The sequence below is a fragment of the Equus quagga genome, chromosome 11, assembly GCF_021613505.1.
Source record: "Equus quagga isolate Etosha38 chromosome 11, UCLA_HA_Equagga_1.0, whole genome shotgun sequence".
In the NCBI taxonomy this organism is placed as follows: Eukaryota; Metazoa; Chordata; class Mammalia; order Perissodactyla; family Equidae; genus Equus; species Equus quagga.
In genome coordinates this window covers 110,562,784-110,587,220 of record NC_060277.1, presented here as the reverse complement: position 1 = coordinate 110,587,220, position 24,437 = coordinate 110,562,784, and the positions used below count along the sequence as shown (strand labels likewise).

At 48.2% G+C, this 24,437-nt stretch overlaps 1 protein-coding gene and 1 long non-coding RNA gene across 6 annotated transcripts in view; one reads left to right on the top strand and one right to left on the bottom strand.

Annotated features, from left to right (window-relative positions):
* Positions 1 to 24,437, top strand: part of RNF157 (ring finger protein 157) — a 68,960-nt gene that overhangs the window by 38,350 nt on the left and 6,173 nt on the right. For all 5 annotated transcript variants that reach the window (XM_046676687.1, XM_046676688.1, XM_046676690.1 and 2 more), the window contains exons 3-18: positions 6,337 to 6,425; positions 10,434 to 10,580; positions 10,931 to 11,048; positions 11,484 to 11,550; positions 11,822 to 11,865; positions 12,446 to 12,493; positions 14,137 to 14,208; positions 14,730 to 14,889; positions 15,024 to 15,136; positions 17,534 to 17,772; positions 18,469 to 18,577; positions 20,478 to 20,589; positions 21,031 to 21,218; positions 21,439 to 21,501; positions 22,410 to 22,458; positions 24,208 to 24,318. In XM_046676687.1, coding sequence (XP_046532643.1) covers positions 6,337 to 6,425; positions 10,434 to 10,580; positions 10,931 to 11,048; positions 11,484 to 11,550; positions 11,822 to 11,865; positions 12,446 to 12,493; positions 14,137 to 14,208; positions 14,730 to 14,889; positions 15,024 to 15,136; positions 17,534 to 17,772; positions 18,469 to 18,577; positions 20,478 to 20,589; positions 21,031 to 21,218; positions 21,439 to 21,501; positions 22,410 to 22,458; positions 24,208 to 24,318 — 1,729 coding nt within the window. The remainder of the gene's footprint in view (positions 1 to 6,336; positions 6,426 to 10,433; positions 10,581 to 10,930; positions 11,049 to 11,483; positions 11,551 to 11,821; positions 11,866 to 12,445; positions 12,494 to 14,136; positions 14,209 to 14,729; positions 14,890 to 15,023; positions 15,137 to 17,533; positions 17,773 to 18,468; positions 18,578 to 20,477; positions 20,590 to 21,030; positions 21,219 to 21,438; positions 21,502 to 22,409; positions 22,459 to 24,207; positions 24,319 to 24,437) is intronic.
* Positions 14,005 to 16,092, bottom strand: LOC124247434 (uncharacterized). Its single transcript, XR_006890725.1, has 2 exons — positions 15,476 to 16,092; positions 14,005 to 14,168 (listed from the first exon to the last, which is right to left on the bottom strand). It is a non-coding gene; the product is annotated as an uncharacterized LOC124247434 (long non-coding RNA).

Sequence of the window (24,437 nt, the reverse complement as noted above, 5' to 3'; positions counted from 1 at the left end):
TTGTGGCATGTGGGACACCACCTCAGAATGGCCTGATGAGCGGCGCCATGTCCACATCCAGGATCTGAACCAGCGAAACCCTGGGCTGCCACAGCAGAGCGTGCGAACTTAACCACTCGGCCACAGGGCCGGCCCCTAATTTGTTTTTCTTTTACTTCCCTTTTTTTTCCTATTAAGCTTCCTTTCAGGGAATGTTCATTGCATCCTTGTTTGTAATAGTAAAAACTGGAAACAGACCAAATGTTCGTCAGTAAAAGCTTAGTGACTAAATGACTATATAAGGTAGACTTCTCTAAGACGGAACCAGGGCTCCTTGGAGACATGATCAATTCTAGAGAGAGGACAGGAAGAACGCAAGATGAACCTGGAATATCTTGTGGTGCCAGAAAGTGCCCAAAAGCGATGAGCGTGTCAAAAGGCCATGGGGCCAACTTGAAGGAGCTCCTAAGTAGCCGAGTCTGGGATGCTGTGTACATATGATGAGGCCTGAATCTAACAGCAAATGTTAGCAAATTATGTACTTTTAGAAAAACTTTTTATTAATGTTAATTATTTATTTTTATGAATGGATTATAATCCTCTTTACAGATTACTGAAAATTACCCAGTAATTTACAACTGAAGTAACATATCCTATTATCTCATATGCACTGTGACTATATTTTCTACAACAAAAGTGTGAGTGCAGTCATGGGGGTATATATGTATCTGTATATATATGTATATGCAGACATGTATGTATCTGTGTGTACACACATACACACAATCAGTGGGCGCTTCCGTTCCATTTAAACTGGCAGTTCCGCATTTGGTCACCAGGTGGCGCTTTGCAAAGGAAATCGATGAACACCAGGATGCAAGGCTAAAGAGGGGCTCGCTCAGTATTCACCCAGGGCCTTGATTGGCAGCCCCCTGGGGCCCACTCCTCTGCCTGAGGCGGTGCTGTGCTCCTGGGCTGGAGGTGTTTGGGATTTAAATTATTCTGAGATATGGGCTTGTTTCAGCACAAACACAAGCAGGCCAGTCCTGGGAGGGTGCATACTTGGGTGCAGTGCACCAGATGTGGGCTCTGTCCTGGTTCTGGGCCCCTGACAGACAGAACTCAGAGAAGTGTGCTTGGTCCGTCACTGAACCCGGGCCTAGCACAGCACTCAGGGCGCAGTGAGGGTGTTGAACGAATGGGTGAATGTCTCTGTTCTTTGAAAATAATTTAGAGGGGAAGCCACTGTGCGTTAGAAGTAGCTATCAGTAACACGGATTGAGCATCTTGGGTAGAAGGTGGACAGGAACTGACATGCCCACTGCGTCTGCTGCAGCTGCCAGCAGTGTCCTCTGACATCGTCACACCCTGAGTGTGCATTTGTGTCTTCTGCAGGCGCTGTTAGATCTTATAGACAAAAGGATTTTGTCCTGCTGTGGTCCAAGAGACCTTCTCTCCGAGAAGAACTTAGATTCTCCTGTTAACACTTAAAAGGAGTGTGGCGTTAGGTATGCTTTTGTATGTACTGCTGCCTAAGCCTAAGAGTATACTCCAGAGAGTTTCGACTAGCTTCCAGAACCTGAACAGGAATTGTTTAGCTGTCGGACCAGCCACACTCTGCTCAGGTTCCTGGAACACTCCTGGGAGCAGAACAACGCAGAGACTTCTGCAGTAGGCGGGACAGCTGCAATAGAAAGAGCATGACTTTTGGATTCAAATGCTGGTTCTGGGTTCAGATGCTGGTCCTGCCACTCATTCGCTCTGGGACCCTCAATAATTACAGGAATCTTTTGTGTCTCAGTTCTTTTATCTGCAAAATGGGAATGTTAATACTGACATTTTTCTTTTATTCAGTCAACCAACATATTTCTTAGTTCTTCTGCATATCAGACTGTCCTCCAGGAGCTTACAATCTGATGGGCCTGGCAGACACATGCGTTAGTGTTGAGAATATTAAATAAGAATGTATCTAAACTGAAGCTAGGTGGTGGTCATGGACACACGACACGTGAATGAATGTGCTTAATGCCACCAAACTGTGTGCTTAAAAATGGTTAAGGTGATAAATTTTGTGTTGTATGTATTTTACCATAATTAAATAAAGGAAAATGAAAAAGAACAAAGTAAAATGAAAAAATGTTCCCAGCGTGATGCCTGGCACACAGTAGGTACTCAGTAAACGTTTCCCTACGTTCTCCTTTTCCATGGATGGGCAGTGGCCAAGCTGTAATTGCAAGTTACCCACATTTTACCCCACTGAGGGGGCCTTCTTTGGGCAGCATTTTCTGCTTAGATGAATAGACTGGAGGAACCTGAGCCTTAATTCTCTGTCGTAAAGGTACTGACCCATGAGGTTTGGTCTGTGAACACATGCGTAGACCACATTTTGTTCTTTGTTCGCTAGTCTTTACGTAAAGCGTATCTTCGTTATGGAAAGTGAAATAGAATTCTAGAAGCTGCATCTAGGTATCCATCAGGCTGATGTCTGAGGAACGGGAAGCTTGAGGCAAGTAGTCAGGATATGCCTTGCAGAAGGCTTGGCTATCTTCCTTCATCTGTGGGCCAAGTGGCATGTTGTGTACAAGATAGAAAAGGCCACTTCTTCCCGTTTACTGACCTAGTTGTGCGCTTGCATCCAAGAGAAAAAGACTCTATCTGGTCTTCCTTGTCACCGCTCGCTCCCTAACTCAGTAGACAGAGGGCTGAGAAAACTACGGCTCCAGGACCACAGGAAGGCACGCAGAAGCTCTGTGGTGTGAACTGAGAAGACAGTTGCTGGAGCCACTCTGAGCACCATGGACTGGGCAGCGGCTACCTCAGGGACATGCTCAGCCCCAAGTCTGTCCTGAGCTTTGTCTCCCTCAGTCCCACGAAGACATTACTTAGCTTTCGTGTCACCCTTACGTGTAGGCATATGAATGAAGTCTCTGGTTGTGAGTTGAAATAAGGTACTTCTTTTGCTTTAAATATAACTCAGTGATGGTGCGTGTATTAAGGCGATGCTGCAGGATGCTGTAGGCAAGCAGAAAAGTTCATCAATGTCGTGATAAGAAAAAAGAACGAGCAAAGACATAGGGTTGTGTTTCCAGACCTTTTAATAACTAGTACTTTAATGCTTTAATCATCTCTGGATTAAGGAGCTGTATCCAGGAGCATCTTAGGGAAAGGTGGAGATAGAATGTGTTCAGACCTCAATTCTGCTCGCTAAAACTTGAACCTCTTAATACCTCAACTTTATTATCTACAAAAAGAGAACAACCATCTCTGTCTCACAGGATTGTTCCAAGGATAAGTAAGCAATGTGTGTAAAGAGCTTAGCACAGTGCCTGGCACATAGTAAGCACTCAATAAATGATCGTTTTAAAAGTGAAGATCACAAATAAGCTTCAAGAGTCATGATGGGCTAAGCTGGTTTAGAGAGGGAGGGGAGACGACTCTAGGAGCCGAGAGATATTTTCTTCAATTTGCCTCTGTTCCTGCTGTTCTCTCTGTCTTCCTGTCATCTCTGAACTTACAGATTACATTTATCCATCAAGATCCCAGATCAAATACCACCTCCGCCATGAAGCCTTCCTGATTCCCTCAGTCAGAAGTGATAACATCCTTTACATTTGCCCTTTTTGTGGCATTTCTCTCTGTGTAATCTTACAGTACTTGTGTAACTACGTCGTCTGCCTTAGAATGTCGCTTCCTGGAAAAGCAGGACCTTATCTTTCCACTTGAAGTATCTCCTTAGGCCTAGCACTGAGTGTTGCCTGTAGACTCTGATTGGGTGAAAGAAAGGCCCCCGAGACAGAAGCTTTGGTAGGTAGGAGCCGAGAAAGGATTAGGTTCTCCTAAACAGATTTCCAATTGTTCTCTTTTCTTTTTGGGGGGCAAGGAGGGAGAACAAAACTGTAGGAGTGGATTTATTACACTGCAAAGGATAGTTCTCATAAAAACAATTGATCCCACCGAAACCTTGCCCTGAGAGCTGGTTACCTGGGCTTCATTGCCAGTTATTGTCAAATGTAACGTTCAAAATGGAAGAACACTACTTGTTTTTTTCCTCTCCTTTTGTTTTTCTTTTTTTGGGGAGGTATGGGGGAGAAGGGGCAAAGAGTAAAAGAAGAACCTGTCTTGTCTTTTTTTTTTTTTTAGCTCAGGTAGGAGTTATGGACAACTCCCAAGGACCCGTGCAAATGAATATGATTAACTTTGCTACTCCAGAAAAAAATTTTAATCCCAAAGTCATTTATTTTGGCTTTAGCATAGACTAGCATTTGTGTCAGATTTTCCTGACTAATTACTTTTTGCTTAAGCTTATTTTAAAATTGTTTTAAATTCCTTTAGTGTGACAGCCTAGGAAAGTGGGGGTGGATTCTGGGCCCCAGATGCGATCTGAACTAGAACTCCAGCTTTCCTGCCTAAAACCCTCCTGATACGCTGCTAGGAGGAGAGTAAAATTGGAATCAGCTTTCTGGAGAACAATTTGGCAAAATATTTTTAAAAGTCTTAAAAATATGCTTACTCTTTGATCCAGTAATTCCACTTCTAGGAATTGGTCCTAAGGAAATAATCAAACAAGCATGCAGAAATGAGGGACCGGGCATCCTCTACAGCATTTATACCAGCAAAGAAAAAAGTAAAACCAACTTAAAACATCGAATAATATGGAATTGATTAAATAAAGTATGCTCCTATTTCTAATGTGTGTAGTCATGCTGTCAAATTATAAACTTTAAAAATCGTTTACCAGGCCCTTCTACGTGAAAAGGAGACTATAGTGTAGTATGTATAGTTTGTACAGATAGAGAGGTAGGTAGATGGACGGATGGATGGACGGATGGATGGATGGACGGACGGACGGGTGCCTATCTGGAAAGACACATGCTGCGGTGTTAACTTTGGCATTGCTGAGTGATGAAATTATGGCTGATTTTGTACTTTTTTGTGTTTTCCACGTTTCCTGCTTGAACACGGATTGCTTTGTAATTAGAAAAACCAAACGTGTATATTTTAAAAGAACAGGGGCCGGCCCCATGGCTGAGTGGTTAAGTTCGCGCACTCCACTTCACTGGCCCAGGGTTTTACCAGTTTGGATACTGGGCGCGGACATGGCAACGCTCGTCAGGCCATGCCGAGGTGGCGTCCCACACGCCACTACTAGGAGGACCCACAACTAGAAATATACAACTATGTACCAGGAGCTTTGGGGAGAAGAAGGAAAAATGAAATCTTGGGAAAAAAAGAAGATATGTTTAATGTATCAATGAAAAAGTAAAACGTTGCTGTGTAATACACAGTGGGTAATCTGAATGTGCATAATTTAGATTGAGTGTGTTTTCTTAAGCATCACATCCATACACGTGAGTTATCAGCTCTCACAGTGAGCACATAAAGTCAGACGTACCACAGTTTAAATTATGTTCCCCAAGTTAAAGAACCACATTCAGCAAAAATCTCTGAAGGCGCAGGTGGAGTATAGTGCGCTGTCCTGTGTCAGGATCCCAGCGCTAGGAGGCAGATGCTTCTAGAGCTCGGAGTACCACAGTTTGGCAAAGCTACAAAGACTAGTAGGTTTTCTGTGAATTATATGTAAAAAATGTTTATTGCCAAAATAACATTAGAACACTCCTGGGAACATTTTAAATCATTCTTCCTCTTCTGAAAGCAATTCCCAATTACGTGTTTTACTGTTTTCCTCTTCTTATCTCCTCATTATCATCAACTCCGATCTCCAAATCTTCAGTCTCAATGGGAAAGAGAGTGGAAGTGTAAGGCAAATGATGGACAAACCGTAAACCTTTGACGAGCCCGAAAGAGCCCTTGGCTAACATTTTAAAAGCCCTGCTTTCTATGATCAGCTGCGGGGAACCTTTGTTCTTCCGTGTTGGCAGGCCTCGGCTCTGTGCACGTGATGGGGTTCTCTTTTATTTGCAGTTCCTAAATTCCTAAGACACCGTGGGGCTTCACTGAAGGAAAAACCTTGCAGCTCTGGCTCCCTGTCGTCTGAGGTCAGACGGAAAAGCCTTTTGTGATTAACTCGACCACAGTGTGTCCTTTGGCATCTGGAACTTCAGGAGGCGTTTTTATTAGTTCTCCCCATTTTGAATGCTGACTCAACTAAGCTTCATAGAATGGAAAAAGCAGATAAATCCAGCTCTTTTGACGCCAAATGGAATCCCAGTTCTACCACGAGCTGTGACCTTGAGCACGTTCACTTGATGTGTCGGATCTCGGCATCCTGGCTCAGGAGAGTGGCGCCTTCCCACCTCACCACGGAAGGCTGCTCTCGTCGGCCAGGAAGCCGTGGCCAGTGAGGGACAGTCAGGGGTCTTTATAAACACACCTCCTTCTCTTCTTTTTCTGACACAGTTTCCTTATGCTGCCCCACCTCCCCAAGAACCAGTGAAGACTCTGAGAAGCCTGATCAACATTCGAAAGGACACGCTAAGACTCGTCAAGTAAGTCCCTGGCTGGGCCGGGCTGGGCAGGTGCAGGTGCCCTCCTTCGTGCAGGGCAGCCACCTCCCCGGAGACCCTGGCGGACTAGTTCCTGCCGGACCGAGCCCGAGACTCCGGCCACCAGGACGGGAGCTGCTCTGGCCCAGCCGGCAGCACCTCTCCGCAGAGAGGAGGTCTCTCCGCATCTCCACTGGTCAGAGCTGTGCTAGACTGTGTGAAGAACTTTGACTTTCTGGCAAGCTGTTGTTATTATCCCTATTTTATGAGTTTTTTTTAAAAAGAAGAATTATTGAGGGAAAAAGTGAATTTTGCAGATACCTCAACAAGCCTATGTAAAACTGGGATATCTGAACTTGGAATATGAAGTCCTTATTTTATTGCTTATATTTATATTTTTAATTTATTCTTAACCTCATATGCCCTTCCTCTGAGGAGCTCAGAGTGTCCTGGGTTTGTCGTTCCATCGTTGTCATCAATATTAATTATCACCGACATTTGCCTTGTTTGTGTTGTCCCCGAGACAGTGTGCTTTGTGAACCGGTGCTGCCCTCCAGGAGGCGTGTCTGTCTGCTAAGGCTCACTGGTTCCCTGGGGAGACAGATTTGGTCAGGGCAAATGAGGGGTCCCCAGTTCTTCTGGATGAACAAGCTGGATGACTCAGAGACCATTTTATGCTTGTATACATCAGCCTTACTAACATTAGGAAGTTTATTTCTCTCTGATCATTTTTTTAGTACAACAGCTTTATTGAGATATAATTCACATACAAGTCACACATTTAAAGTGTACACTTCAGTGGTTTTTAGTTATTCAGAGTTGTTCAATATCACTGCTACCAAATTTTAGGACATTTTCATCACCCCTAAAAGAAACCCCACACTCATTAGACATCACTCCCCTTTTCCCCCAAAACCCTCTTCCTGGCCTAAGCAGCCACTTATCTATTTTCTGTCTCTCTCAATTTTTTATATTTTATTTGTCCCTGAAATTTTCAACCGCTTCCCCAGCTACTCCTCACCCCTGGGTCAACTCCGGGGACAAGGGAGCCAGAAAGGGCACCCGTTTGCTGCGGCACAGTCTTCAGCTGGGCATTCACCCTCTGCGGAGGATTTCTACAGACTGAGGCGAATGTGGCCTCAGGAGCCTGCCAGCTGTCAGCTCCTCTGTCCGTCTGTTTCTCTCATCACATACGACCTGCTCACGTGTTTGATGGAGTCGGGTTCTAGGGCCTGAGCCGTTGTGAGATCCCGGCCCCTGCGGCAGCCTGGCTGCAGCTCTAGGCTAAGTGAAGCAGCCGTGATGTGCTGAGAGAAGCCGGCTCGGAAGCAGAAGACCAGTGAGCTTCCCAGCGCCACGGATGCTCTGTGAATAAGTCTCTGAGCTTCAGGCTTCTCATCTGTAAAATGGCGATAATAAACCTTGCCTTTCATGGCTGTTGTCAAAATTAATGAGATAATGCAAGGGAAAACACCTGGTGTTCAATAAATGTTAAGGTGAAAGGTGTTTTTGTTTTGTTTTTCTGAGATTATGGGAATAGAGTAAATTTTGATTCTCACATTTTCAAGTAAAAATGGAGATGGAACTATTTTTGCTTCTTCTCAAAACCCATCTAAATAATAATAAGAGTATTTTTACAAAGCATAAATCCACAAGAACTGGGAGAATGAGCAACAGCAACAAAATCTTAGAGGCTGGAAACAGATGGTGAATGTTAAATAACTGAGTAAACCCAAAAGATCAGAATCCTGAGTGAGCAGAAGGAAAAGCTGAGAATCAGCCCATTTATGCTGTGTATCCCCAGCGGGCCCAGGCACTGGCAGTGCAGGTACCTCCGGACATTGGGGCGGAAGGCAAAACTGAGGAGAGGTGGTGGGAAGTCTGCCTATGAGGTAGTCAGCTCTCCTCCCTCATACTGCACAGCCAGAACCGCCCTTCCCATACCCGGCAGAAGGCTGGCGGGTGATTCTGCCTGGAAACGTTCAGGGCTTTGAGAGCCCCTCTGGATTTGGGGGGCCCAAGTACAGCTAAGGGCTGGACTCAGTACTGAACCAGGGGGTTCAGTGAATTTAGGCACACGGGATTCTGAGTCCTCCAGCCTGCCCCTGTGCTGCTCCCGGAATGCTGGCAGCCAGGCCTTTGTCAGAAGAGAGGAAAACTACTCTCTGGGGAATCAGACCCGCCCAGATGGGAAGACCAAAGAGACTGGCATTGGAGGTTCCTCAACAGACCCAGAGGGGCCCCAGGGAAGCCTAGGGTCCCCAAGCCCCGCTATGCACCCAGAGTTCCATCAGGGATCGTATATTTCTTAAATATGAGCAGACAACCAAAGATTTTTGAGGAACGCCTATAATATGAAAGACAGTGGCAAAACAAACAGGAAAAAAATAACTAAGTGGAAATAAAAACTATGCAGGAAGAGGAAAACTTGATTTGTAGCCTCAGAGACATAGAGAAGATATTGTCTTCTTATTTCATGACGCAATGACACGGAGAGTTCAGGGAACAAAAAACGCTCTTAGAAATTAAAAACATGGTAGCGGAAATGAAAAAAAATCAGTAGAATGTAGGAAGAAAAGTTGAAATACTCTAGAAAGTGGTGCAAAAAGGCAGAGTTATGGAAAATAGAAGAGGAAAGATGTGACGAATAGAGCACCAGTTTGGAGGGTCCAACATCCAACTAATGGTTCTAGAAAGAGAGAAGAGATTCTAGAAGGAAGGAAATCATCAATGACATACATAATGTCGGAGTCTCTAAACTGAAAGGACCACCGAGTGCCCAGCACAGTGGATGATAAAGAGGAGAGTCTGCAGCAAAGGAAAAGAGCATCAGCGATGGGAATAGCTTCTTACTCCTTGAGAAAGGCCCTGGAAGCTGAAAGATAATGCAGCAAGGCTTTGGAGTGGCTGTTTAAAAGTATTTACAGCCTCGAATTCTTTACTCAGCCAGGCTGTCAGTGAAGTGTGAGTGTGGGATAAAATCTCTGGAGAAGTTTATCCCTTCAACACACCCATTTTCAGGGAGCTGGGGAAGTCGCTCCACTACAATGAGAGTGTAACCCGAGAAAGAGGTAGCCGGGAGAGGCAGGAAGCATGCTGTTCTCCAGGAGAGGCCAAAGGGACTGATCAGGGTGACGGTGGAGGGAGATGCCAGGGGGCGGCTGTGGGCAGGTACAGAGGGCCCAGGGCTCAGGTGGAGCAGGTCAGAGGCTCCAGAAGGCACCTCCGCAGGAAGACGAAATAAATAGGACACCTGGTGCATCTGAACGTCGAGAGATTTATTCAGCCAGCAGAGGGCTTGGGTTTGAATTCGTGGTTAGTACATAGAAAACGAAGTAAGTGAAATAAACAAAATGAGCACAGACTATAAGAAAAAACTTTGCAGGAAAAGAAAAATAATCGCAGATTACTCTGTGGCTAAGCTGTGAAAATGCTGATATAATCACAGTAATATAGACGCTCATGTGCTGAACTATCAAAGTCATATAATAAGAGACTCAGGGGGCGGGGGAGCACCTGTATGGGGCAGAGTGAAGAGAGAGAAAGGAATGCGTATTTCCAAAGTAAGAAGTCCATAGATAATGCCTAAAACTGAAAAACCAGGAAGTAGTGACCTGAGCGTGATATTTTGACACACATAGGTAAACGCCAGAATGACAGAGAAACAGGTAAAGGCGGTCTCCTCTGCAGAGGTGGACAGGGAAGGAGCGGGGCTGCTGATTTTTGTGACAAGCTGATTTGAACTATGGGGTTAGCAACTGTGATTAGAATTAAAACTACCCCAAAAAAGTCTGGCAAATGCATGAGGATGTTGAGTGTAGCACTGTGACATATCAGAAATAACCCACGTGCCCAGCCGTGGTGGTAAGGAAGGTCTCTGCCATCATTCAGAATGAAGATGTGGGCCTACGGGGATGGTCATGGAGGGAATTCCACAGTATATTAAAAAAAGATAAATTTTAAAATATTGATTTGCTCCCCCCAAAATGCTGAGTTGTCGTGGTTTGCTAGATGCGCTGAGGAAGTGAAGGCCCCCGGAGAAGAGGCCAGCAGAGCCAAAGTCCACTACAACGTGGAGTTCACCTTTGACACTGACGCTCGTGTGGCCATCACCATCTATTATCAGGCCACTGAAGAGTTCCAGAATGGTATTGCCAGGTAAGAGCAAGAGACTAGGTGGGCCGCTCCCTTCCCAGATAGGTTAGGGTTCATGCCTTACATGCTCACCTGGAGGAAAGCATTCTTTTTCTACAACCCAGTGGGATCTGGTTCCTGAATCTGGGTCTTCTTCTGCAGAGCCCGACTTTTTCACCTTTTCCCTTCAAATTGTGCTATCTTTGTACAGCGGCAGATGGCAGCGTAGCCCTTCAGGTCCTCAATATGCTGTTAGAAATCCATTAAGCTACCTTTCTGTGGATGTGCCGGTTGAATAGATAAGCTTAATGACATTCCCAAGCTCGTCTGGGCTAGATACTGACCTTTGCTTTGCTGCCCGCTTTGATCAATAGCTACATCCCCAAAGACAACAGCCTACAGTCGGAGACGGTGCACTACAAGCGAGGCGTGTGCCAGCAGTTCTGCCTGCCCTCCCACACCGTGGACCCCTCCGACTGGGCGGAGGAGGAGGTGAGCTGCCTCTGGTGGAGGTGACAGGTTGCTGGGACGAAATGCAGGGCAGGTCCGTCACGTAGACCCAGAAGGGCCTGGGAGCTACTTAGGACCCCGGGCAGCAGAGGGACCGCCCAGGCTCTCGAAGGTCACGCTCACCTTCAGTTTTGTAACTTTGATCCACCTAACCTCACTCATTTTTCTATTCCAAAGTAGCCCATTAGCCTAGGATATTTTGAGAAAGTCACGTTCAGAGAAAAGAACCTGCAGGTTAGAGGGCTTTACATCTGTGAGACTTTTAAAAAAGAAACTGGTGGTCCTCGATTAAACAGACTTAGGTGGTTACGAGGTTGATGAAGGAGCGTCAGAGATGAGGTTAATCCTTCCTGACATTTCCTTTTCTGATGAGAGTGCTGAGTCCTCTTCTTCTCCTTCTCTTTTCTTTCGCTTCAGCTTGGCTTCGATCTGGACAGAGAAGTTTATCCGTTAGTGGTCCACGCTGTGGTGGATGAAGGAGACGGTATGGCGCTTTCCGTCTTCTCTTGCTGCACACACTGCCCTTTTGTGGCACATGGGCCTGGGAACAACATGCCTCTTCTGTGGGTATCAGGCAGACAGTTTCTGCATCCCCTGCACTCATGTTCCCAAGCTCCTCGGGTCCCATAATGGGCCCTTCTAGTGAAAGCAAGAACTATGGTTTGCTAGATCTCGGGGACTTGGGGACGGTCGGTGGGTCGAGGTGTATTGGTTGGCTTTCTTCCTCTTCTTCCATGTGCCTTTATTTCTTTCAGAGTATTTTGGCCATTGCCATGTACTGCTGGGCACTTTTGAAAAGGTAAGTGAGCGACTTAAGAGGGCCTCACATTTTTATGATGTTTAACTCTTTCTTTCATGTGAGGACACATGGCATCCCTGTTTGCTGGCTGTCCGAGCCCAGCAGAAGGGTCTGGCTGGGAAGGAGCACCCACGGGGGCTGCAATGGGCTCTAATTCCAGCTCTGCCACCACTGTGCTGCATGGCCTTCAACCCTTAGACCTCATTTTTTCTTCTTAAAATGGAAGGGTTGGGCTAGGTTCTTGGAAGACCCCTCCAGTGTTAGGAGTCTGTAAGCCCACACAGTGGGTGTCCAAAAACACACATAATTGAGAGAAGTAACAAAAGAACATCTGGGGCCGGCCCTGTGGCCTAGTGGTTAAGTTTGTGCACTCCACTTCTGCAGCCCGAGTTTGGTTCTCGGGCATAGACCTACACCACTCATTGGCAGCCATGCTGTGGTGGAGACCCACATACAAAATAGAGGAAGATTTGCACAGATGTTAGCTCAGGGCAAATCTTCCTCAGCAAAAAAAAAAAAAAAAAAAATGGGTGCCTTATTGCCCTCCTGCCTTGTCATAACTGTCATGTTTTCATTCCAGCACACGGATGGAACTTTCTGTGTCAAGCCCCTCAAACAGAAACAAGTCGTAAGTATTTGAGAGCCAAGGACTGTTGGCGTCCCCCCTTCTTTCTTTCTTACTTTCGCTCTCTCTTTTTTTGTTGTTGTGGGTTTTTTTAATTCTTTTGCTAAGCACTCTTCTTTCCCTCCCACCCCCTTGTTTTTAATCAAAGAAGAAAAGAAAAGAAGGGCGTGCTTTTGTGTGTTAGAAACTACTTGGGTGGCCTAAAGGAGTACTGATTTTTGGTGTCTTTTTTGTTCCAGAATTGTTGGTGTTGAGGCAGCCATTATCTCAGCAAAGGACTTGAGAAATGAAAGGACAAGATTTGTCTCCTGACATTAAGTTTAAGGAGAACTCTTTTTATTTAAAATGCCAGGGTGAGAAACATTTCAAGCTAAAGGATAAAGTATTGGGGTCTAATTCAGGGCCAGTTAGAGCCTTGGCTGAATTTATCCCACCATTGCTTTCCTAAAATTCAGTTTGCTGGCCATCTGCCCCCTTCCAGAACGATCAGCAAGGTATGCACACGTCTGCTGGAAGTCCTAACACCTGCGGTGTGCCAGCACTTTCTTTCCCCTCTTGCAGAGGCAGGAGGAGAGGCATGGAGGGTGGGGAGAGGAGAGCAGTGCCAGTGGCATTGGCAGCCCCCTGCAGATGGGTGGTAGATGGCTGAAATTCTACATTATTCATACTTTTGGGTTAAGTGCTCCCCCGATTAATGAGGTCAATTGTAGCCAATAATATCTTAGTATAAATTTGTTGATAATGTCCTTTCCAATATAACCGCTAGGTTAAAACAAGCTGTAAGAGAGGCAGAGGAGGAAAGAGACCCTGTTCCCTGGGTACTGCCGGGCAAGGCCGGGCCTCAGTGAGTGGCCTCATGGGGAGGCCTAGCTCTCCAGGACGCCTGGATAGGATGGAAAGGCTCGGGCAGCTCAAGGAGAAAGGTGTCTCTATTTTCCTGTTGCTAGATTGGCATTAGCAACAGACTGTGTCAAACTTGAGAGTGGCAAATGCAGTCAGTGACAGGCCAGGTCTTAGGGAGGGGTCACTGGGGCAGGGGAGAGGAGTGGGCTCGCACAAAGACACGAGGGGAGCCAGCTCTGGCACCGGCGAAGCCCAGGCGAGTGGGAGTGCAACTGAGCACTGAAGCTGGGGTTTAAGAAACGGGGGCCACGGGAGTAACTGTGTGTGCTGGAGGCTGGGGCAGGGCCCCGTCGGCCCGTCCTTCAAGGTCTTGCTTCTACATTTTTCCCTTCCTCTCTTTTCCTTGCCCATTTCTTCTCCTCTCTCTTCCTTTCTTTCTCTCTCCCAGGCTTATGTTTATGATGTCTGAACTTAACCTTCGTTACACAGCTCATGCTTATATTTTGATGTGTGCTCTTCCATCCTCTTTCTAGTCCGCGTGTTTCTTACCTGTCCATAAGAGTGAGCAAGGATTATTGCTGTGTTTGTGGACTTTTATGTTCCCTGCTGGGTATAATGGTGGGTGAATTAAACATTTGGTTTTCTTTCCCCTCTCAAAGAGAAAACAGAAGTAAATAAAGCATCCTTTACTCATCTCGGCTTTTGCTTTTTTTCATTGTGCCTCAGTCGTCCCTGGTTACCAGAGAGGCTGGGGGGGAGTTCCGGAGTCAGGCTGCCCTTGAACTTGTCTGTTTGCTCTTCAGGTAGATGGGGTCAGCTACCTCCTTCAGGAGATCTATGGAATTGAAAACAAGTACAACACGCAAGATTCAAAGGCAAGTTCTGCCCCAAATTCTGGATGTCCTCTTCACAGGAGGCAGAGTGAGGACGTCTCTGATAAAGCCAGGATCTGGGAATTCAGCGTGCCAAACTCTGGAGTCAGTTGGGTCCTAGAAAGGTGTTTTCTTGTTCCTCCTTTCAGAGGATTATACTTATATCACTTTGGAAATGAAAAAACTTGGTGGGTTTCGACTCATTCTTCACAGAGCCCCGTTCACTTGGTTTCCTGGCAGGGTGCTCCCTTGCCCTCTCCCTTCCCTTCTCGGTCTCCCGGGCCACTTCAGCTCAGACTGTCCCAGGGGACCGGGGCTGAGCTCATAGGGTGAGCTGGAGACAAACAGCTCCCAGAATAGGTGAAACTGAGTGTGTGGATGTCCTTGGTAAACTATAAAGTCCAATGAAAATGTCAGATTTGTTCTTGTTACTTGTCTCAGCTCTTGGGCAAGCTGCCTTGTACAGAAAGCAGGAGACATGAAGGTCTTTGTGTCATTGGCTGAATTTCTGTCTCCCTGGCCAGGTGGCTGAGGATGAAGTGAGCGATAACAGTGCCGAGTGTGTGGTGTGCCTGTCGGATGTCCGGGACACCTTGATCCTGCCGTGTCGCCACCTCTGCCTGTGTAACACCTGTGCAGACACCCTGCGCTACCAGGCCAACAACTGCCCCATCTGCCGCCTGCGTGAGCCCGGGAGCCGCCGGCTGGGACCACAAACCGAGGAGCGCGCGGAGGAGGGGGCACGGCTGCCCTCTGGGCTGCCGTCCATCCTGACTCCTGCCACAGGACGTCCTGATCGCCTCTTTTCTTCCCCACAGCCTTCCGGGCATTGCTGCAGATCCGAGCCATGAGGAAAAAACTGGGCCCCTTGTCCCCAACCAGCTTTAACCCCATCATCTCCTCCCAGACGTCTGACTCGGAGGAGCATTCGGTAAGTGGGGCTGGGAACCGCTGCCGCCCGTGAAGGACGCGCACCAGAGCCTCCTTGCTGGCTCTTCACCTTTCACCCTTCTTTACACGACTTTGCAGCAAGTAATCAAACCTTGGTGCCCTGAAGTATTTAGTCAGCTGCCCGAGAGTATGCTGGGTTAAAACCAGCGGAAAATTGGAAACAGATCATTACAACCTCCCTTTTCTGCCTGGGGACCTTGGTGTCCGGTTCCCGCTGACCATCCCTAGAGCAGAGCTCCCGTGGGACCCGCTCTGAACTCCCCCAAGCAGAAACCAGGGGACGGTTGTTTTGGATTTGAATACAATTTACTATCTTTACCTGAATCCCTGAAGAAGGTAACTGTTTTTCTTTATTCCGTTTCATGGCTTCACTGCCCAGGAGCCGAGTAGATGAGGTCATTCACCCGGGTTTCGTAGTGTGAGTGTCAAGCCTTGAAGCTTTGCAGTTATAGACAAGCAGATACTGACTTTCTCCGCACTGACACACGAGTGGGAGAGATTTATTCCTCCGTAAATGGTCCTGGGATAATTAGTTAGCTATTTAGGGAGGAAAAATCAGTTTAGCATTTTACTCCTTACCGGGTAACAAATAAATTCCAGATGGAGTAACTAGTTAACTCTATTAAAAACCAAGCAAACTAAACAAAACATGAAAAGCCTAGAGTTCATTATAGATAATTCTGTAGTCAGCTTTGCATGGGAGAGGACTCTCTAAGTTTCAAAGCAATGGAATGCCGTAAAAAAACAGAATGTGTAGATTTTACCACATAAAAAATTTAAAACTTCAGCTGTGTGAAAGATGACCAAAATTAAAAGGCAAACAACAAATTGTTTAAAGAAAAAAAATGTATTCACAACATTTATATCAGAGGAAAGGCTAATATTTTTGCCATAGCTCATATGAATAAAACAGTAAATAAATGGGCAAAGGATATTAAAAAAAAAAATTCTCAGAAAAGGAAACATAGCTAGTTAACAATCATTTTTTAAAAAGTCAACCACAGGGGCTGGCCCTGTGGCCGAGTTGTTAAGGTTCCACGTGCTCCACTCTGGGGGCCGGGTTCACAGGTTCAGATCCCAGGTGTGGACCTACTCCACTCGTCAGCCATGCTGTGGAGGCGCCCCACATACAAAGTAGAGGAAGACTGGCACAGGTGTTAGCTCAGGGCCAATCTTCCTCAAGCCAAAAAAAAAAAAAGGAGGATTGGCAACAGATGTTAGCTCAGGGCAATTCTTCGTCACCAAAAAAATTAAAAAGAAATAAAAAGTCAACCACGTTAGAAATCAACAGGATGCAAATTAAAATGAGATACCATTTTTCACCTTTCAGATTTAAAAACTTTCTCTTAAAGATACTCTGTGCTGGCAGGGAAGCAATTAAAATAGGTATTCTGGGAGCCGGCCCATTGCTATAGTGGTTAAGTTCGCATGCTCCACTTCAGCAACCCAGGGTTCACAGGTTCGGATCCCAGGTGTGGACCTACACACTGCTCGTCAAGCCATGCTGTGGCGGCATCTCACATACAAAATAGAGGAAGATTGGCACGGATGTTAGCTCAGCAACAGTCTTCCTCAAGGAAAAAGAGGAAGATTGGCAACAGATGTTATCTCGGGGCCAATCTTCCTCACCAAAAAAAAAAGAAAAGAAAGAAACGAAAAGATAGATATTCTGTACTGCTTATAGGAGTAGATCACTAGAAAGATCATTGAAACAAAACAAAACAAAACAGCTGGATATATCAAGAGCCTTAAAAACATTTATACCCAGTAATCTAAGGTCTTAGAATTTAATACCAAGAAAAAAAGAGATTTATGCAGAAGGATGTTCATCACAGTGTTGTTTACAGTGGAAAACGTTGGGTGCCACGAAAATACCCAGCACCGGTGGAGCAGTTAGGAAACTTATAGTATCTCTGAAAAGGGGATGGATGTGAAGAAAAATATGTTCGGTGAAATAAACAGGATATAAAGTTGTTATTTACAGATTGATCATAACTGTGTAAACAGTACAAGGGGAAAAGTTGGAAAAAATACACCAGAATGCAAACAAAAGTTATTACTTTGGGTGATTTGATTATTGATGATTTTTCTCCTTCTTTCTTTTCTGTATTTTCCAAAGTTCCTATAATGAACATATATTTCTATTATAATCAGAAAAAAAATTGACATTTTAAGAAGCTCATCTATAAGCAGAATCCTAGGAATGTGTGGTTCTTTGACATTTTATCTTTCTTCTGCCTCTAGTACAGAAGCTTTTCTTGCCAGACCCCAGACCGGATGTAAAAGGAACCCTTTCTCCAATGTAGGGTGGGAAACACTATCGTGCCATAAACCAAGAGCATTTAATTGATTTTTCAACCTGTCTCTGACCCCCCAGTCCTCAGAGAACATTCCTCCAGGCTATGAAGTGGTGTCTCTTCTGGAGGCCCTCAACGGGCCCCTCACCCCGTCCCCTGCGATCCCTCCACTCCACGTGCTTGGAGATGGCCACCTCTCAGGAATCCTGCCTTCCTATGGCAGCGACGGCCACCTGCCCCCTGTCCGGACGCTCTCCCCGCTCGACCGCCTGTCTGACTGCAGCAGCCAAGGACTCAAGCTCAAAAAGAGTCTCTCCAAGTGAGTAGCTGGGGTCCTTGATGAGATGCTCTCATCCGTCTTTCACCTCCGCTGTGCTGGCCCTTGTCCTGCGTCCCCAGGGCAGTGTTGCCCTCTGGGCTCTTCCCAGAGCTTCGCCCTTCACTGAACACCTGGGGCTAACACCTGGGGGAAAGGTTGTCCCATCCCTTAGGAGATGCGGTAAGATGGCTTATGGGTGCTGAGGAGGATCGAGATAGATCTCTCGAGTGTTCTGTTTTTGTGGGAAGGGGACGGGGGCGGGGGAGGGGTACAGGGAAGACAACATCGTTAGGGTCATTCAGGCCCCTGGGGAACGTCGCTTAGTCTGAAGACTGAAGGAACCGTGTGCTCTGTGTCTCTTACACATTTAAATCCAGCGAGGCACAAGTCACGATAAGCTTTCTGTGGCAGAGTAAAGGAGGATAGTTTATCGATGAAAATACTGAAACCCTAAAGATGTCAGTGGTTTTTCCCAAGCTCAAACACAAGTTATGGAAGGAGCTAAAGGTAAACTCGGATTTTTTGACGCCTAGAAGAGCCCCTCCCTGGCGCCCTCTGTCACCTCCCTGCTCCTTCCCCTCGGGGCTTCCTTCCCCTCACAGGCCTCCCTGTGAAGTCTGCTTAATGAGAGGCAGGCAGGGTCCAGTCTTTACCTGGATATCGGCCACAGCTGCTTTTCCCTCTGGCCTTTTCCAGATCCGTCTCCCAGAATTCTTCTGTGTTGCATGAAGAGGAAGATGAGCTTTCTTGCAGTGAATCTGAGACGCAGCTCTCCCAGAGGCCCTCAGCTCAGCAGCTGGGAGAGGTAATTTGCATTCTCCGCCCTTTCTCGGCTGTGTGACCTCAGGTGCTTTCCTCCCCTGCCCATGCCTCTTCAGGTCCACCTGCCTCCAGTCATTCATCAAACACCTTTTGAACACTCTCTGAGACAGCAGCGAAGGTGTCATTAGAGCCATTCTCTCAACAGTGTCCTGAGTCTGTGCTGTTTGCGGGCACCATTCCCTGTGCTGAGGAGAGAGCAGTGAGGACTCTAGGGGTCCCGCCCTCCTAGCGCTCCTGTTCTTGAGATTGGGGTGGGAGTGGACACCAAGGACAATAAGTAAGAAAGGCACATGTCTGATGGAACTGTCAGATAAGGGAGAAAGGAGTGTCGAGGCTGGAGGTGGGGGCTGCTACCTTCACAAAGTGGTCCATTGGGGGCTGGCCCTGTAGCCTAGTGGTTAAGTTCGGTGCACTCTGCTTTGGTGACCCAGGTTTAGTTCCTGGGCGCAGACCTAGACCGCTTGTCAGTGGCCATGCTATGGCAGCAACCCACATACATAATAGAGGAAGACTGGCACAGATGTTAGCTCAGGGAAAATCTTCCTCAGCAAAAAAGAGAAAGATTGGCAACAGATGTTAGCTCAGGGAAAATCTTCCTCAGCAAAAAAAAAAGTGTTCTATGAACAGAGACTGAAGGAGTTGAGGGAGCAAGCTATGCAGACATCTGAGAAAAGAGGGTTTCAGGCATAGGAAGGGCAGATGGAAAAGCCCTGAGGGGGCGTGCGGGGAGGTCAGGGCAGTGGGGTGGAAGATGCTGGGATTTCCTACCCTGTGCCCCTCGCCGACTTCACTTAACAGAGGCTCCTTACACCTGCTCTCAGTGAGGCCGGGAGCTAGGGACAGCAGAGCTACGAGGACGATGAAGTGGTGCCTGTCCCGGGAGCTCACGGTCTGGGTGGGGACACAATGCATACGTGAATCACAGCACCTAGCTGTTGCTTTGTGAGCGTTTGTTGAATGAATGAATGAATTGTAACTACAGAGAATAAGCGCGCCCAGAATGATAAACTGCTGCGGCAGAGAGTGAAAGTGGAGGAAACCAGAAAACGTGTGCTGGAGGAGTAGATTTTGAGCTGAATCTTGAAATGTTTTAGACGTGGAGAGAAAGGCGAGAGACACGCCCAGTGGAGGGAACAGTGCGTGCAAAGGCACGGGGCCAGGAGTCAGGGCTCGGAGCAGGCCAGGGGCAGCGGGAGAGCTCTGCTCCCCAGAGGCCCACCCCACGGGCACCGTGTCAGCTGGTAGACGGGGACAGACTGAGCCAGGAACTGCTCTGGCGGCCCAGGCAGGAGGGAAGGCCTGAGCTGGGATAAACGAGGACGCCTGGAGGAGAGAGGAGGGTGGTGGAGAGGGAATCTGCCTGGGATGGGGTGAGGTCGCGTGCCCAAGTGACTGATAGGTGGGGCGTCAGGAGTGGGCTGGGGGGCAAAGGCGGTGTTTGTGTTAGATCGACTGAGCTGGAACTGACCCGACGTCCAAGTGGAGATGCCCCGCAGGCAGTGAGGCCTCTGCTGGGTTTGTGCTCTTTTCCTTCCAAAGGAAAGCTGTTTATAATCCTGGGGAAACCTGGGGTGTTCCCATGTCACAGCTGCTGGGTGACCTGTGTCACCCGAGCTGCAGTCTTTGTGTGGCCCCAGCAGGTGCTGTGCCTCAGGCAGGATGTGTTGACTGAAGTTTGCACCTCCCCTGGGAGACAGCCATTCCAGGTCGGGGCTGAAGAGAAGTGATGACAAAAGAGAAACCAGCCCTGCCCCTGCGCGTTACTGACTGAGGATGGGGACCTCAGTCCTTCCCAGCATCTCCTTTGCTCCTCCTTGCCCAGGGCCCCGCCGTGACACCCTCCTCCAACAGGTTTAACTTGAGCTTGCTCCGTTTCCCCCCAGGAATGTGGTGTAACTCCAGAAAGTGAGAATCTTACCCTGTCGTCGTCAGGAGCTGTTGGCCAGTCGTCTTGCACAGAGACGCCTCTCTCTTCCACAATTTCCTCCCCGGAAGGTACCCGCCCGAGGGAGCAGGGAGCGGCTGCATGCTCTCCCCCTCAGCCCGGCCCACAGCGCTCCTGGTCATTCCTCCAGGAACGCACTTGGGGGCAGCAAGTCAATCCTGAGCTGTGTGACTACAGGGGCCCCAGCTCGAGAGGGAGGGGGGCTTGCTCTCCTACGATGAGTTGTGGGGGGCATCACTTATATTAACCCAGTCCTGCCCTCGTAAGGTTTTCCTTTAACGTTGTGACAGGGAAGAGCGAATCCCCAGTCCCTGAGGGTGAGTTCTGAGCTCTACAATGTAAAGGGGCGGGAGCGTGGAAAACCTTAAATGTGAAACCTTTGTAGGTGGGGGCCAGGTGAGACCCTGACACAGGGAGGGAAATCTCCTCATTCAGCTCACAGAAACCATGCCTGACCTCCCGTCTCCTTCCTTCGACTCCTGTCTCCAAAGACCCCGCCAGCAGCAGCCTGGCCCAGTCGGTCATGTCCATGGTGTCCTCCCAGAGCCAGCACTCCCAGATCAGCACCGACACGGTCTCCTCCATGTCCGGCTCCTACATCGCGCCTGGCACTGAAGAGGAGGGCGAGGCTCTCCCTTCCCCCCAGGCCGCCAGCGAGGCCCCTTCAGAAGAAGGAGAGGTAAGGGAGGAGCCGGATGGTCCTTGCCGCTCTGTGCTGTGCACACGTGTCCCCATGGTGCTTGGCAGGAGCTCCACGGAAAACCAGGTGCCCGGTATTGAAGCAGAGACTCTGCAGATCTGACTCTTCTGTTGGGGGCCACTTCTGTCCTGGGGACTGCCAGGCGAGCTGGTCGGGGAGCCAGGGGGTTTGCACTTTCATTTTTGTTGCTTTTTTGCAGATGATGCCAGCAGCATCTCCAGACAGCAACTCCGTCAGCCTCGCTGAAGGGCAGGATGCAGAGGTAACACCGACGCGGACAGCAGCGCTCCCTCCCAGTCAGAGGGACTGTTGGCACTGGCTGGGGAGGCCAACAGGATGGGGGCTGTCCTGGAAGAAGCCTTCCAAGATGGCGCACTTGGACCAGCTAGAGGTGGGGTGTGGTGTCGAGGGAAGAGCAGCCGCACGCCATGGTCGGTGACTGTCTGATGAGCAGAGGCGCTGGTCTCAGCGTAACAGGCGTGAGTGAGTTCCAGAGGGAACTCTCCCCGGCAGACCCTAGACCCTGAGAACGTGTTTGTCCTTCCTTCACTTAGCGAATATTCACACAGGTGGACAGTGTCGCAGGCGCTTCCTGGCACTGGGGAACATAAAGACCCGAGTGACCTTGTTTCTGCCTGCCCCCCACCCACTGCACCCATTCAGAACCCCGTCCAAGGGGGCAGGCAGGATTACGATTCAGCGTGAGAAGTGCCCTGACCGAGGTGTGCAGGAGGTCCGTGAAACACCCAGCTTGCAGTGAGGGTCTGGAAGTTTTTCTTGAGCCAGATGCTCTCAAAGGAGTATCTGGATAGGTTTTGGGATCCCAATGGATTTCTGAAAGTTTTATGATCTCACTGTTTGCTCTTTCATTTGACAACTCTTATTTCCACCTTAGAGAAACGTTATGAGCTAGACTATTACCAAGGCCAGTCCTGACATTTCTAGCGACATCTGTAACATGCCTCAGACCTGGGCCCTTCAGGCCGATCGGGCCACTAAACAAAATCCACCTCAGCTTGGCCTCCTCAGTACCTCAAACCCAGACTGGAAATGTATGATATTGATGTAGGCCCCGGAGTTAGATACCGTTAGGATGACTAATTCTGCTTCAGCTGATCAATACACATATTTTACTGCTTTTAGACTCATAGCACCTTCCTTCTGTCCTAGGGAAATGATGTTATAGAGGAAGAGGATGGATCACCCACGCAAGAAGATGGTAAAAGACCTGGTCTTTTGCTCCCTCTTACTATATTTCTTTCCTGGGAGTCTTTAAAGGGTACTGAAAGGGGCACTGGTCTGACTTGGTGGCACGACTCGGTTGTGTGGCTGTTGAGAAAGGTTGTCTTCTTGATGAAATATCAAAGCAAGCAGGGTGTCCGAGGACTGCAGTGGCCTTCCCAGCTCTCTCTGGGCCTCCGAGCCAGGAATGTGAGGATGACGATGCTGCAGGAGATACACGCAGTTCTGCATTTACATTCAAAAGATTCTGAAGCTTCTCGGGCAACTCCCATCGCCTTCCTGCCTGTGTCAGCTTTTCAGCTGAGTCCCACAGAGCTGTACTAGCCCCGAAGTTTAGCAACAGCAGCAAAGCAGTTGTCCCCACTTGGGAGAAAGGACTATTGGGCGGTTGGTTTGGTTTTGCTTTAGGGAAGAAAGTGGCTGAGGTTACAATAACGAGGATCCTGGGAGCCAGAGGCACAGTGGTCAAGAGACGTTAGCAGCTTAGTGCAAACAAGTGCATTGTAGGCCATCACAGTGATTTTCTTTGCCGTAATTCAGGCCGCAATTCTATCGCCAGTTGGAAGAATCTTGTTTCTAGTACTGCTGGAAGAGAAGGGATGACCTGTGGACTGAGGAAGTAGAAAGAAAGAGGGTCGGGAAATCCCCCCGAGAAGGGACTAGTGCATATCCCGGGAACCAGGGTCTTCCCTCTGCGGCTCTGAGGTGCCCCCACAGACGGGCACCTCCAGCACAGACTTGGACCCTGCCTGGATGCAGACGTCATCCTAGTTGCTTCTGCTTTAGCGCTGGCCTTTGCTTGGGGAGTTCAGGGAGCGTGCATGCGACTTGAGCACTCTTGCCTGGCCAAGTAGCCCTGAAGGAGGGGACGGCCGCACTCTTGCCCGCCAGCCTGAGATGGGCTGGGCCCTTCATCAACTCAGTTGATGTCTTCAGTGCTCAAGGCTCCTGACTTGCCCTCTGTGATTGCTCCCCCAAGCAACGTTTGCTTCCGAAAAGGGCCGGGTGGCAAGCGGTTTCCGCCTGCACCTCTGTAGCCCACATGGTGGATTTGTGTTTTCTTCTCTCCTTTTCACCAAGAAGAAAAAGTGGGGGAGCTTGGAAAAATAACTGCTAAAACTTTCCTTCCTCTCTTACATGTCTGTAGGTTTCTGGTCAGTTCCTTATAACATACTCAAAATAACAAATTCAGTCTCATAAGAAAATAAATCATAATTTTGCGAATGTGGTGATTCCAATTTGATATGCACCATTATCGAACCTAAGACCTTTAATTGTTGTTTTATGTATCTATCATTTTGCAGAGCCTTGTGGTCATAAATGCACCCCACACGCACAGGCAGACAAGGCAGGGGCAGGGGTCACTTTGCCAGTGGCTCCCTAGCTCTTCCCGGCCACGCTCCCCATCAGCCTTGCCTCCGGCATCGCTCTGCTCTGGGTCGGGTTCTCCGCGGAGCTATCCCGCAGCCCGCCCCAGGGGTCTGACTTACTAGTAAGGAACAATGGCTGGAAAGGGGCCAGTTAGGGAAACAGCAGGATAGCAGGAGAACACAAACATGCCCTCACAATTTGATTCCTTTATTGTCCACTCTTTACCCACTTAATTACTGTCTTTTTCTTTTTTACATATGATTTGATTTTTTTGTCTCCATCCTTAAGATTTTGATTTTAAGGACAGCAAAGCAGAGAAGCCAGCCCCTCTCTAACTGCATTAACTCCGTTACAGGCCAGAGGACATGCGCATTTCTAGGTATGGAGTGTGACAATAACAATGACTTTGACATCGCAAGCGTGAAAGCACTGGACAATAAGCTGTGCTCTGAGGTCTGCTTACCCGGTGAGTGGCAGTCTGCTGAACATGAACTTGGTGGGAGACGCTCCCCTGCTCGCACCCCTGCTCTCACCCTGGGACACCCGCCTCCTGCCCTTCAGTTCCTACAAGAAGGCGCGGGCTGT